The sequence below is a fragment of the Helicoverpa zea genome, chromosome 8, assembly GCF_022581195.2.
Source record: "Helicoverpa zea isolate HzStark_Cry1AcR chromosome 8, ilHelZeax1.1, whole genome shotgun sequence".
NCBI classification, from domain to species: domain Eukaryota; kingdom Metazoa; phylum Arthropoda; class Insecta; order Lepidoptera; family Noctuidae; genus Helicoverpa; species Helicoverpa zea.
Window position 1 is genome coordinate 8,304,075 of NC_061459.1, and position 12,740 is coordinate 8,316,814.

At 35.4% G+C, this 12,740-nt stretch overlaps 1 protein-coding gene across 8 annotated transcripts; it reads right to left on the minus strand.

Annotated features, from left to right (window-relative positions):
• Positions 1-56: 56 nt before the first annotated feature.
• Positions 57-12,457, minus strand: LOC124632582 (dynamin-1-like protein). 8 transcript variants are annotated; one of them, XM_047167460.1, is made up of 16 exons: positions 12,209-12,457; positions 11,635-11,779; positions 10,259-10,467; positions 9,950-10,160; positions 9,625-9,734; positions 9,062-9,199; positions 8,135-8,375; positions 7,233-7,378; positions 6,565-6,708; positions 5,842-6,006; positions 4,478-4,552; positions 3,808-3,885; positions 3,365-3,488; positions 2,984-3,079; positions 1,999-2,210; positions 57-1,731 (listed from the first exon to the last, which is right to left on the minus strand). In XM_047167460.1, exons 1-16 carry the CDS (start codon positions 12,308-12,310, stop codon positions 1,675-1,677), a joined length of 2,253 nt encoding a protein of 750 aa, XP_047023416.1. In that variant the 5' UTR covers positions 12,311-12,457; the 3' UTR covers positions 57-1,674. The 8 variants fall into 8 exon arrangements, with proteins under 8 accessions (XP_047023416.1, XP_047023415.1, XP_047023418.1 ...); XM_047167459.1 differs by having other exon boundaries at positions 5,824-6,006; XM_047167462.1 differs by lacking the exon at positions 4,478-4,552 and having other exon boundaries at positions 5,824-6,006.
• Between the last annotated feature and the right edge of the window lie 283 nt (positions 12,458-12,740).

Sequence of the window (12,740 nt, forward strand, 5' to 3'; positions counted from 1 at the left end):
ATTTTGGTTTGAGTTGGCACTGACACTACTTGGCGAGTATGTATAAATCAAAGACATTTTGACCATGACAATTAATCTATTTTATTAATATTTAACAGACTTTTAAATACAATCTTATTTATGTAACATTCAATTGGTTTCGTTTGATACATAAAGCAAATCACTTTTTGGACTTCAACAATAAATACATCATGTAACATTGGAATACTCACTATGCTAATTCATGATAAAACAAATAAATTATTTTAGAATGGACATGACACAAAATGACTTGAAATCGTGAATGAAATTTGATAACACAGCATGCGAAATTACAAACTAATAAACAAGGAACTATATTAAGATATACTGTAAGGGCAACGCATTGCCTTGTATCAACTTACAATGTAATCAATGTTAAAAAGCCTTGCAAATGGTCACAGACAACTAACTACTTTAAAAAAATAACCAACCAACCCTGTAAATAGGGAAAACAGAATATACATCTAATCAATTCATATTAATTGACTAACACATTCAATCATAATACGAGCGAAACAATTTCATTTATAAGATACAGTAAAACTACTAGGGACAGCCAACTTTTATGGAAATGTCTATATAGCAGACATTACAAGTAATATCACTGCATTAATAACTACGATGTAAATATGCATACACTAAAATGTTAAGCCTACCTTATGTGCATGTTATACATTAACATTAGTGAAAATGGTAACTGAAGTCGACAGCGTTTGTGCTACATTTTACAAAGTACCATTGAAACAGACTGCGTTGGTTTACTAAAGCTTCGCGCACCATCCTATAAAATGTATTGGCACAATATCGTGTAACCGGAATATAAAAGTACAAGTCAGCATATACCAAGAACCATTTACATCAGAATGCATACATGTTTCAGTTCGGAAAGTATTAATAATGCATTGGAGTATGTTAATCCATAGTCGATTTGTAATTAAGTAATAAGCAAGCTTTAATATTTGCAATAGTTAGCATTATGCATATAATGACTATGGAATTGTGATATTGCTTCAGTAGAAACTATTGCCAATACTAAACAGCTGAAGCAATTTATAAGAAAACTAAGTTTTCCTTAGGAAAGTGTTTTAAAAACTCATGCTTAGTAAGTACTAGATAAAATGTAAATATAATATCGAAATGCTTTTCAAGAGCACAATATACACATAACAAAGTTTTGAATGAGCAGTCTGATGTCCGAGTCTGATAAAGCACACACGGATTTGAGCCTGAGATATAAAAACAATTTACGCAGATAGAATTTACTAAACGAAACTGGTATTACATCGCATAAAATCACCAAACGACAACAATAAGTACTTTCTACAATAAACCTTGCAAAATGACTGAATACTTAATTAAACACATTATTACCTGTATGCGGTGCCATTTTAAAAATGTCCATCTATAACTAACATGCATTTGCTTCTACATTTTCTGCTTTTACTCCGAATTTTTGGTTTACGACAGAATGTCATGAGTATAATATCTAATACATAGCAAAGAGAGCTGCAGAGTTCAAATGATAAAAGCAAATGTATGTGAAAAGTAAGTTAAAAGCCTAATGCACATAATTTACCTAGATTAAAAGGAGTATGTACAGAGCAGGAGCTCATATTCACTAATTCACAGACTAGAGTCTTCCTCCGCTGAACATCACCACATGTGCGTCTCTCGGATCTCACTGATGATCTGCCCGGCGCGTTGCAGAGCCTGAAATTTAAAGAAAAGAGTTCACATTATTACACCTCAGTTATGTAAAAAATATAATTTTAATTATCTTAAACAGTTGCGTCAGTCAAAATCTACTGAACAGATTTTGTTGATACTTTAAAAGACGCGAGTTAAATAGCTGGGAACAGCTAGTAAAAAATAAAAGTCGGAAACACACGGCGACTAAACCTAATTTAGCTGCACAATGAATATTCATTACCCAGTAAAGCAGCAGTGCTAAAAATTAAAATAATATGAAGCACTGACCTTGAGCATGTCGGCTGCCTCCTTCCTCCTCTGGGCAATATGTTCCGACTCGTTGAGCATGCTCTCGGCTTGGTCGGACTTATACAAGTGAGTCACCAACTCAGACTGCAGGTTATCCTTCACATAGTTCACTAAGAAATGCATTACAGCTTTCGGCACTGAATCTTGGATCGATTTACGCACTATGTAGAAATAGGACTTGATCAGCCGTTCTGAAATGAAAAAAAATACATAAGTTTTAAAATATGATTTTTTTGCTGGTTTCTAAAAGGAAGACAGTCTACATGCGACACAAATCCTTGAACAAACCAACTTAATTGTTATCGTAATGTTAGTAAAATGTGCTAGTAAATGACTTTTTTTAACGCAACGCTAATGATTTGTGATGGATAGTGGATGTTAATAAAGTAACGTTATAAATCATAGATTAACCGTTATATCCCCGCATCAAAGCATTTCTCAATATAATTTAGTAAATTGTTATAGATTTTCAAACAAATAGTACAAATTACCCCACATAACTTTGCCGCTTCAAAATAGCTTAGCTGCTAGTGATTGCGCGTCAGTAAAAATGTACGAACATAGCAATACTAGGCATGCCCAATGCATCAGGTGGCTGACTTCAGAGGAGCAAAGTTATTTGGCGTGGCTGTGCACGACGTTCATTATTACGTGTATTAGGGCTGATTTTTCAATCGCCAGATAACCTTTATCTGAGGATTTTTTTTAACGTTTTGACAGATTTGTATAGAAAATATGTCAAACCGCCATATTTATTCCTCAGATAGAGGTTAACTGAAGATTGAAAAATCAGCCCTTAGTCGAATAAATTATTTGATTAGGGGTTAGTAAAAAAAATTGCACTATTAAATGCCAACCTAAAGTAAACAAGCAGCAAGCAAAATTAGTTCGATGGTAGGTGGTCGGAAGTTTAATAGTGAGCAAAATGAGTAAAGCATTTTGTAGACCGCTCCGCTATCCTCACCCACTAAATCACCCATTTGATTCAATTGCATCACGTTGATGCCGTCTACTGTCTCAGTGTTAGGGATTAGGATTGATGGTTCATCGCTCCGCCCACCTAGCATCACAAGAAAATACTGTTGAATGATACAATGTAGAGTTAAATGTTTAACGTGACATTGAAAACTATTCTAGCTACGAATTTACGATTTGTACTATTAAAGTTACGATATTAATACGTGTTATTTGCACTCAAATCCAAATAAATCTAAGTTAGTGAATATGATTTGATATTAAATTTTGTGAGACCATCAATACAGGTGAATTAATTGCGAACATTCCAAGGCTTTCAACCAATGCATGACAAACAAACAAACAAATAAAGGCAGGGATAAAAACTTACCGATGACGTCACAATCGTGTTGTTCCCTATCGGAAAGCTTACGAGAAGTCTGGCTCGGTACTTCTGGTAGAAGGTTCACTGGTTTCTGAGGAGTTAGCACTTTGTTCTCCGGTGTGCCGTTCATCTGAAATTAATGGAATTAGAAATAAGAATATTTATGGAGTAAAATATTGATGGAATTGTGCAGTCTTAGGACAGGTGTGAGAAATCCGAGCTGTAGTAAACGAAATAAATACGCGAGATTTTATGTTGGTTAATGGGTATAGAGGGTGAAACAAACGTGGTTAAGGTGACAAACTCAAAGGCGATCCACTGTATGATGTAGTTAGCTTCACATTGCGCATCATGTGCATACTTTGCAATGCATCTACAGCCATGCTTATAAATAATAAGAACAATTTCAGTGCATTTTCTAAACTACTTATTGATCCATTTTCCTTTACCTGTGGAGTTGCTGGAGATTCACTATTATTGCTTGTTGGAGACCTGTTCTCCTGACCGTCCGTGATAGCTGGCACATGCTAAAAAGAGAATTTCGTACGTTTAAGGCTACATTTGTTCAGTCTATTTCTGTTTCCCAAAACTAGCTATACCCATAATATTTATTATATTCATGCAATAATCGGCAGAACCAACACAGAAATATTTGTTGTAAAGTTGCTTTAAACAAATTACCTTTGCAAACTTAGTCAATGGATATAGTGTGACATTTAACAATTCTATAGGTTTATCATTAGTGAGAATGTTTACTAATGGAAAGGGTTAGTCAGCAACACGTAAGCGAACTTCAAATGACAACTATTCTAGCGGCCACATTGCACCAAACTGCACTGGCAAAGTACATTCATTTGAATAAGAACTTGTCATTTAAACTTCAGCCTTATAGGGTGCGTACATCGATCTTATCCATACGAACTTGTCAAACAAAGCTGAGAACGCTTTATACATAGTTCGCATGGATGAAATCTCGTGCATACTTAAATAAAGAGAGCCCACATAGTATTCAAAGCGTCACCAATATGATGCCGTCACATGATTTAGTAGGACAATGTGGCTAACATGACAGTTCAGTGTGGCACTAGCCCTCGCTAAATGAGGCGATTATTATTTTACCTTGTGGTGCGATTCCCATACACTTGCCAAGAATACTAGGGTGGACCCTCTTTCACCCATTTGTTGAAGAAATAGCTACAAACAATAATCAGCAATAGTCATTTTTAATTACAAAACAATATTAGTAAGACCAAAAGGGTATAGAAGTGGCTACAAAGTAAAAGGTAAAATCAGCAAAATAAAAAAGTCAACAGTCTTATAACTGCGATAAAAGTTTTGCCAGAAAATTTAGAAATACAAATTGCATACTACTTGCTATTTTTTGCTATTCATACAAAAAACAGTGTCAGAAGTTAATCAAATTACATAACATGCCAGCAATTCTAGACTACAATGACTAAATTCTAATTCTACACAGCATTTGCTATTGAATAATAAACTAACTTTACACTACGTCTATGTTACCATCTACTCCATACAGTGGTCAAATCGCCAAAAGTTTTTGTCAATTTTTCGTAAAAACTATTCAGAATAAATGAATTTAAAGTGCTATTCTTATCAATGAGATAATCTACAATATATTTGAATATATATTTTGACGCACAGTTAAAAGTAGGTTGGATCTAATTTAAAAAAGAAAAAAATAAGACGGCACAGCAAAGAACTCTCATCATCATCTACAAAAAATGAATAGTATAGACACACAACGGTACAATTTCGAAGTCCAAAGGTCCTCTTAGAGTTTTCAGCATATTTTATTGTCACGACATTGCTGTATAAAATCATCCGACATCCAACTGTAAGGAGTTACACGGTATACTACAACACAACATTTTATAACTGTGCCCCTGAGCCATTTGACGTTTCAAGTACATTTTGACAGTTGCGTAGTTACTGTGTCCTGTGTGAGCAATCTGGATGCGAACGTGAAGCGGCGAGACGCGACGCAGAAACAAACAGGCGATTTTATTTGAAATAGCTTTTACCCTGACCATTTTTTGGTACAGTTGACAGTTACTGTCAGACAGTAAAAAGAACAGTATTTTTCCTTGAAACTGCTCAGCTGTCAACGGCACAAAGCATTCGGTATCCTTATATCGTCGTCTTAGAATGAAAACCTCGGAAATGCATTTTTTCTCAATATTTTTTTATTGCATTTCTTGGAAGATAATCGTAAAAAATATCTAATACTAATCCTTATCCTGAAAATTTATCTTTTGCACTAACGAGGTTTTCACTCTAAGGCGTCGATATGTAAAGTTGCGCGTTAGGGTGCAGAGTACATATTTGAAATAAGCTTCGCCAACTAGGGAGGGGCAAAGTTACTCAACGTGAGTGATACTTACCTTATGTTAGTGGCATTAGTTCCCACAGTCACGTGACATAATAACTTAGCTTATATATACTTTGAACATGGCGAATACCGGTGAGGAGGTGGGTCGCGGTGTTTTCTGACGGTACACTGGGGAATGGTCGTCCATCAGGCTGTCCGTACTCTTCAGTAGACCGGAGACTAGGGCAGCTTCGCGATGGAAATCTGGGTGTTTGGTGTTGATGTAAGCCAGCTCAATTTGTACTAAATTCTCCACCTGAAAGTAGTATAATGGGTCAGGCTTGCTTATCATGTTGCTGTTGTTTTCATTTGTCAAAAATAACACAATTTGATAAGAAATGTGAGGTTCAGCGCGGGCGGTTAAGCGACTTGATAACTATGACGTAACATTTGTGGTTTCCTGAAAACTATTTCCCGTGAGGCGCAATTGAATCAATGCGTCAATAAATCCCCTGATAGTGATGACTCAGAAAAGCCGTACATTGCATTAGACGGCAGTGTATTGTAAAGGTCGAAACAAGGCTGCACGACGTAAAATCATACACAACCAAAGTATATTTACACATATGTACTACTACATATATGCATACACATTATACATTACACATATGTATACTATACCCGGTGTACAGTGACCCGCTAACATATGACATTAATACTATTTTTGGGATTGTATGTACTAGTTTAATCGCTAGGTCGTCCTTTAAAAAAATCAGTTTTTGTCTAAGGAATACATAACTTCATTCGACTCTATAGAGCTACCTACGAAGGTCGGTGAAATTCTCTCATTCCTAAATATATAAACGTATGTTACCATGGCGTTGGTGGCGGGCAGGCGTGTCCGCAGCAGCTGCGTGACGACGTCGACGATGCGCTGGTGCAGGCGCGGGAAGCGCAGCATCTCCTGCTGCACCTCCGTGCCGCAGTGCTGCACGATGCGCTGCATCTCCTCGTGCACCTGATAGTGTCACGTTATTATGTTAGGAAAAAGTTGATGCTTCTTTGTTCATAAGGGTGCGTCTACACGGTGCATGTAGCTGGCTAGACCCGCACTTTTTTTTAATGTACGTAACCTACGCATGTGTTTCGACAAGACACGTGCACCCTAAAGTCTAAGTCAATTTTTTTTGACTAGTTGTATGATGTGTGAAATGATTCGTTTCGTATAAACCGATACTTTTGGTAATAATGAGAGTATTGATGAAAGAAAGCAAATAAAACTATTTTGCAACGAACATTTAAGTTTGAACTTGATAGAACAGTTCCATAGTTTAACTAGATAGGTTAATTACACGTTTGCCTTTATTACTATTTAGACTAGAGCGTCAATCAACGTACTCAGTATGCAACACAGAAGTGAAATTAAATGCTAAATACATTTTTAGAGAATTTCTGATTGCTGTTACTCAATTTCACGAAACAATACACCTACAATTACTTGTTTACATAACTATAATTATTTAATAATAATTGTTACTGTACCAGTTCCACACAACGTAGAGAAGGATCTTCGAGCCTTCTGATCTGCCTCTTGACGAGCAGTTCGAACGATACCTCGGGAACGAACAGGGCTGGCCTCGGACCCGTGGCGTTACGGATCGCGGTCAGAATGTCCATGCGCGTCAAACCTAAATAAACAATAATGTTTTTGGAATTGTACTTTTGAAACAAGTTTGCCCCTTGAAAGTTGGACTATGAAACTGCCCAACAGCAAAAATATATGCCTCAAAATATAGTCATCATATTGCCGCTACCTTAATGATTGCAAAGTTATGTGACTTAAAGTAAGCGTGTGTTGTAGTGGAATTCAAGTTTTAAACAAGTGTTTGCTTCTGTTATTTTATGGTAAAAATTAATTCAGGGCAGCTTCATCGGAAAATTATTATACCTTAGTCCGCAAGAGTTCGTGACTATACAAAATAAAAACATGATCTCAAAATAGTGTTGACCACGATGACCTAAGTTATCCGCAAACGCAGATAAGTGACGCGAAAAATGACTCACGAGTCTTTCATTTATCATTAGTTGAGATTTTACGCAAGGGAACTCCGTACTACTATAAAGATAACGTTACATTACAAACAAAAGCATTTTACTAATGTACGTAATGCCTTCAACAATGATGCATTGTGTGGCACTGTGACATGATAGGGAAATTCTATTAATCTCGCATGAGCATTTTATCGTCGAGTTTTAGACGAGTCACACAATGATTAGTTTAAAATGTGTCTGTCATCCAGTATGGCAGCACGACAAACATTCCTAGCGTTATCAGAATTTTTAAAAAGAGCATTTCATTTATCTACATCTGCGGCATTCTTCATGGAATTAATTGACGTGTTCTAAAGCACGCATTGTATGCGCTGAAAGGCAAAACAACTCACCGACTAAAGGATGTATCGAATCCAAGGTGCGTCCGAATGTCTCGTGGAAAATATAGCATATTCTGGCGCCACCACACAGTTCCGTGGTCTCAATGTTCCTGGCAGTACCCTCTATGGTAGAACAGTATGCACTGGCGAATTTCGTGATGATCTGCAGTAGAGTCTGCGACTTATCCGAAACATCTTCCCCGTACGAGTTGAGAAGAGATTGGAATTGTGAGATCATTACGTTGACGCGCACCTGTCATGATAAGAATAAAAGCATTAACAATTGTACGACAATCGTAACTAATATTATAAACCGAAAGTAACCCTGCCATCCTTCCGCATTTACGCTACGACTAAACCGATGTAAATGAAATTTTGAACACAGATAATCGAACTAGAACCTGAGAAAGGACGAAGGTTAGTTTTTATCCCGCTGCTGAAATTAGGTGCCTCGGTGCGCGGGTGAAACCGCGGGCGGAAGCTAATATAACTTATTTATATCTGTTGTATTGCATAACGAAGACGAAATATATTCTTCCTTCTACGCAAAATTCACATATGATAAAGACAGTTTAATCGTAAGGCAAACGTAAATGATTATCTCGACTTCGGCAATTTTGAGATAATACAGAATTGTATTAGATATCTTAGCCCACATTTTGCTGTTCTATCAATACGATTATAAGTAGCTATGTCATGTTGCTCAAAGTTTATTAAATTGGCAAACTGTCAATTTATGTTATTCAGAATTTATAGCATTGCTGCATTCATTATCATGCAACAAGAGCATTTTATAAACACAACTATGCGACCCACATTCGAATTATTTAATAATTGCTTAAATTGGCCTCTCAACATTGAAAAACCAGAACAGAAAAATAAATCAATGTGCCAAGTACATACATAATGTGTCTTTGTTGCAGCAATCACGATAATTACCTTTAATTCCGGTAGGCAATCCCTAATATGGTGCATCAGTAGTCTGTTCAAGGTCTTTGCCAAGTGTGGCGTGCCGTTGCGTGTGGCAATGGTAGGATATTTCCTTTGCAGATACGTTGCTTCATCTTTCAGCGCGTCCTGATTGTAAAACAATTAGAAAACAACAGATTAATTATCGCGATTATCAATACTATGAGCAGATAATGAATATATCCTGTATGGATTTTTATTTGTATCACAGTAAAAAATTAAATTGATGACAATGAGTATTACAGAATAGCGAGTCAGTAATATGTATAGTATAATCTGCAAACTTATTGTTCTCAGCAATAAAGTAGGAAAAATAAATGTTGAAATATTAATTATCTCCTTTGCATTGAGATGGTATTATAGTAGTAGATACCTACAATACAAATCGTGTTGTAGCCAAATGCATTGAATACCACTTCGATTTCCTAGCCAAACATTGGCACAGGAAATCAATAGGCATGATGACATACATATATCGTTCTGAATGTTATTGAACAGTTAAAAAACGTGATATGAATTGGTAGATAATTTACCCCAATAGATTTCTTATCAATAATGTCTTGTTGTGATCTGTTGACGACTCCGATTATGCCAAGTTTAACGGGAATGACGCGGCCGCAGAGGATGTCTATTGCATCAGTTCCTGAAATAAATCACTATTTTAGTCACTTTCATTGCTAAAAGTTCTCGGTATTTTATCATGAAACTAGTTGTTCCGTTATAGTTACGAGCGATAATTATCTGAAGTAAAAATTGAAAGATAATTTGATATTTTTACTTTTTTTTTTTGTATTTCACTTGACTAGCTTTTAATCCTGATACCTTGGCCAATTATAGTAGTATTAATAGTTAAATTACCTGCATCCATGAGATCAAGCTTTGTCACCACAGCGAGAGTCCGTCTACCATCCGGATCAACCTCTTTAGACATCTTAATGGCCTCACTTGTAGCCATGTCAGTGTTAGCGGCTGTCACTGCCAGAATTATGGAGTTTGGATTGGAAATGTATTTTATAATCAGATTCCTAATTTGATTTTCAATATCTTCAGGTTGATCACCTATTGGTACCTAGTAAAAAAAAAACAATGAATAAACATTATGTTCACATTTATAAACATAATAACAAAGTGTTTGACTACAATATATTTTTGCAAGTAAATGTTTACCTTGGTGATACCAGGGAGATCCACCAATGTGAGATTGACTACTCTGGTTGAGAATATCTTCAGACTTATGGGCTCTGGACAGATACCCTTGTTGCTGCCCGCCATGCGGTCGGTTTCCCGCTCGATCTCCTGTCTCATCTGATCGAAATCTGAATAGATCTTGTCTTTGGTGTGCAGGAATTTTCCCCATTCTTCTAGGTTTACAGTACCTTTAACAATAGAGAGGCATGGTATAAGCTTCGCAATGAGTTATTGTAAAATGAGAATGCTCTTAAGTGTTCAAGTATGAAGGGAGATTATTCACTCTGGTTCTATTAAGACAGTACATAAAATGTTCATATGTATTAGACATAAGATTTTTTTATGATTACTTCTTGGATACCTGCAAAGTAATTATCTCATGCTATGAAGATACACATTATACAATTATATCAAGACAGGTTCATAAATAAAATTATGTTATGAAGTTAGCAAGCTCAAGGACTTCTGATGAAACATACAACATATTCAGTTATTAATTATTAAGTCTCTAATGTCATTAGAGATTTAATATTTTTTATTTTGCTTAAGGAAATACTACAATGAAATGGAACAAGGCAAATCAAACATGTGATAGGGACGTGCACATACAAATGAGTACATTTAATATTTAGTACAGACCTGAAGTAAATTTTTGGGAAAGTTGAGCTATTGGATTCCACAGTGATGTCTCTGTACTCTGCTTTCTTAGCACTAGCAATACATTTATAAGTAAGAATACAATACTAATGAGCCTTTTAACTGTTGGCCACGTTCACAATGGTAACACATACTTGAATATACATATACGTAGAATCCGATAGATACCTAATTCCTTAATTTTAGTGTAAAACCAATTTTAATGACATTTTACTATCTTTAATTTAACATAATACATAATCTTGATAGTATATTTATTTATTATCTTATTGAATTATAGAGTAAATGGAAATCTCCCTTTATGACAGAAATAATCACTGCATTGTAATAAAACTCCAATGAGAAAAAAGACCAATGCGTAGAACCTAATTGTAATAAACAAATGTGACATTGAAAACCGCATTGTTATCAATTGATTATATTCTAGCAGACACAAATAATAAAACACAGAAACATGACAAAAGGAAGATCAATGCTCTATTAAACTGATGACATTGAGTGTAACACTCAACATCACAATAGATAGTTTTATTGTGGTTTTTAGATTGTTGAATGTATCATAGAAAAAACTGTGTTCATAGTCTTGATTTCTTACAGACATAGATTTAATACAGCTTGCACAAAGAAATAATTGGTTTCTCTCAAAATAAAAGTATTGCTACTTTATTCTATAAATTGTATTATTTTCATAGACTCACCTTCTTCAGCCGAGCGATGTTCCTTACTATCCTTAGGGCTGTATACAAGTTGTAGTACAAGAGGACGCCTGGTCACAATCCCCGGTCCTCGAGGGAGGAAAGAACGTCCAACTAGACTTTCAATAACCGAACTTTTTCCGGAGCTCTGTTAAAAAAAGAAATAATACTCCATTTAATGAAGCAGATAATGATATTGCTATTAGAAAAAGTAAATATATAAAATTGGAATATTGCTTGTAAAGATTTTTTATTTACATCTATAATAGAAACTGCATGATGTCATTGATGTTTTTATTGATTTTAAATTAGAAGAGTGACTACGCGCAATGTAGTATCTGTCAAATCATATTTATGCAGTCAGCTTCAGTAACTGTAAATAGGGAATTCGGGAGTGCGGTCTTGGTCAATGACAGCTGAGTTCAATTGAATAGAATGGGGACAAAGAACTCCGCTGACACCTTTACATAACCATTACAGATAATTCATCAACAGGAAATTCATTGAGTGCACATTCCTTTGATTATAAAACCATTAATGTACAAATATAGTTAAAAATTTAAACATATAAGGTTACCTGAGTTCCTAAAACTACGATTTGAGGTAATTGGATGGCATCAGCTCCGACTGTATTAAAAACGTCTTGCAACTTATTAATAACTGGGATAAGCGCTTCCATAGTTAGCTACAGAATCTAACGTACACAAAAATTATATATCAATAACCCACGATGGTTTTATGTAATACGAAAAGATTAATTTTATCAAATATCAAAACAGACAAACCAACCGGTGAAAGTCGGCCATATTGATTTGATTTGACCACCCGCGCCCCGCCACTGGCCGTTAATCTTTTAGTGATGTGATTCTTAGTAATACTAATGAATTTTACATGTCATGCTAAACGAAGTCATAAAATGTAATTTTTTGTTACCAGATGTTTTAATATATCAGAAGATCTTGTAAATGGAGATAAATATATTAACAAGTACAAATGAAATCGTGTAGCAGTCATTTACACCTCTTTATTTTCGTAGTGCTCCGTTCAAAAGATCAAGAATGGCAATAAATTTGGTGCCAGTGTCAAACCAAGGTAATCATCCGTCACGT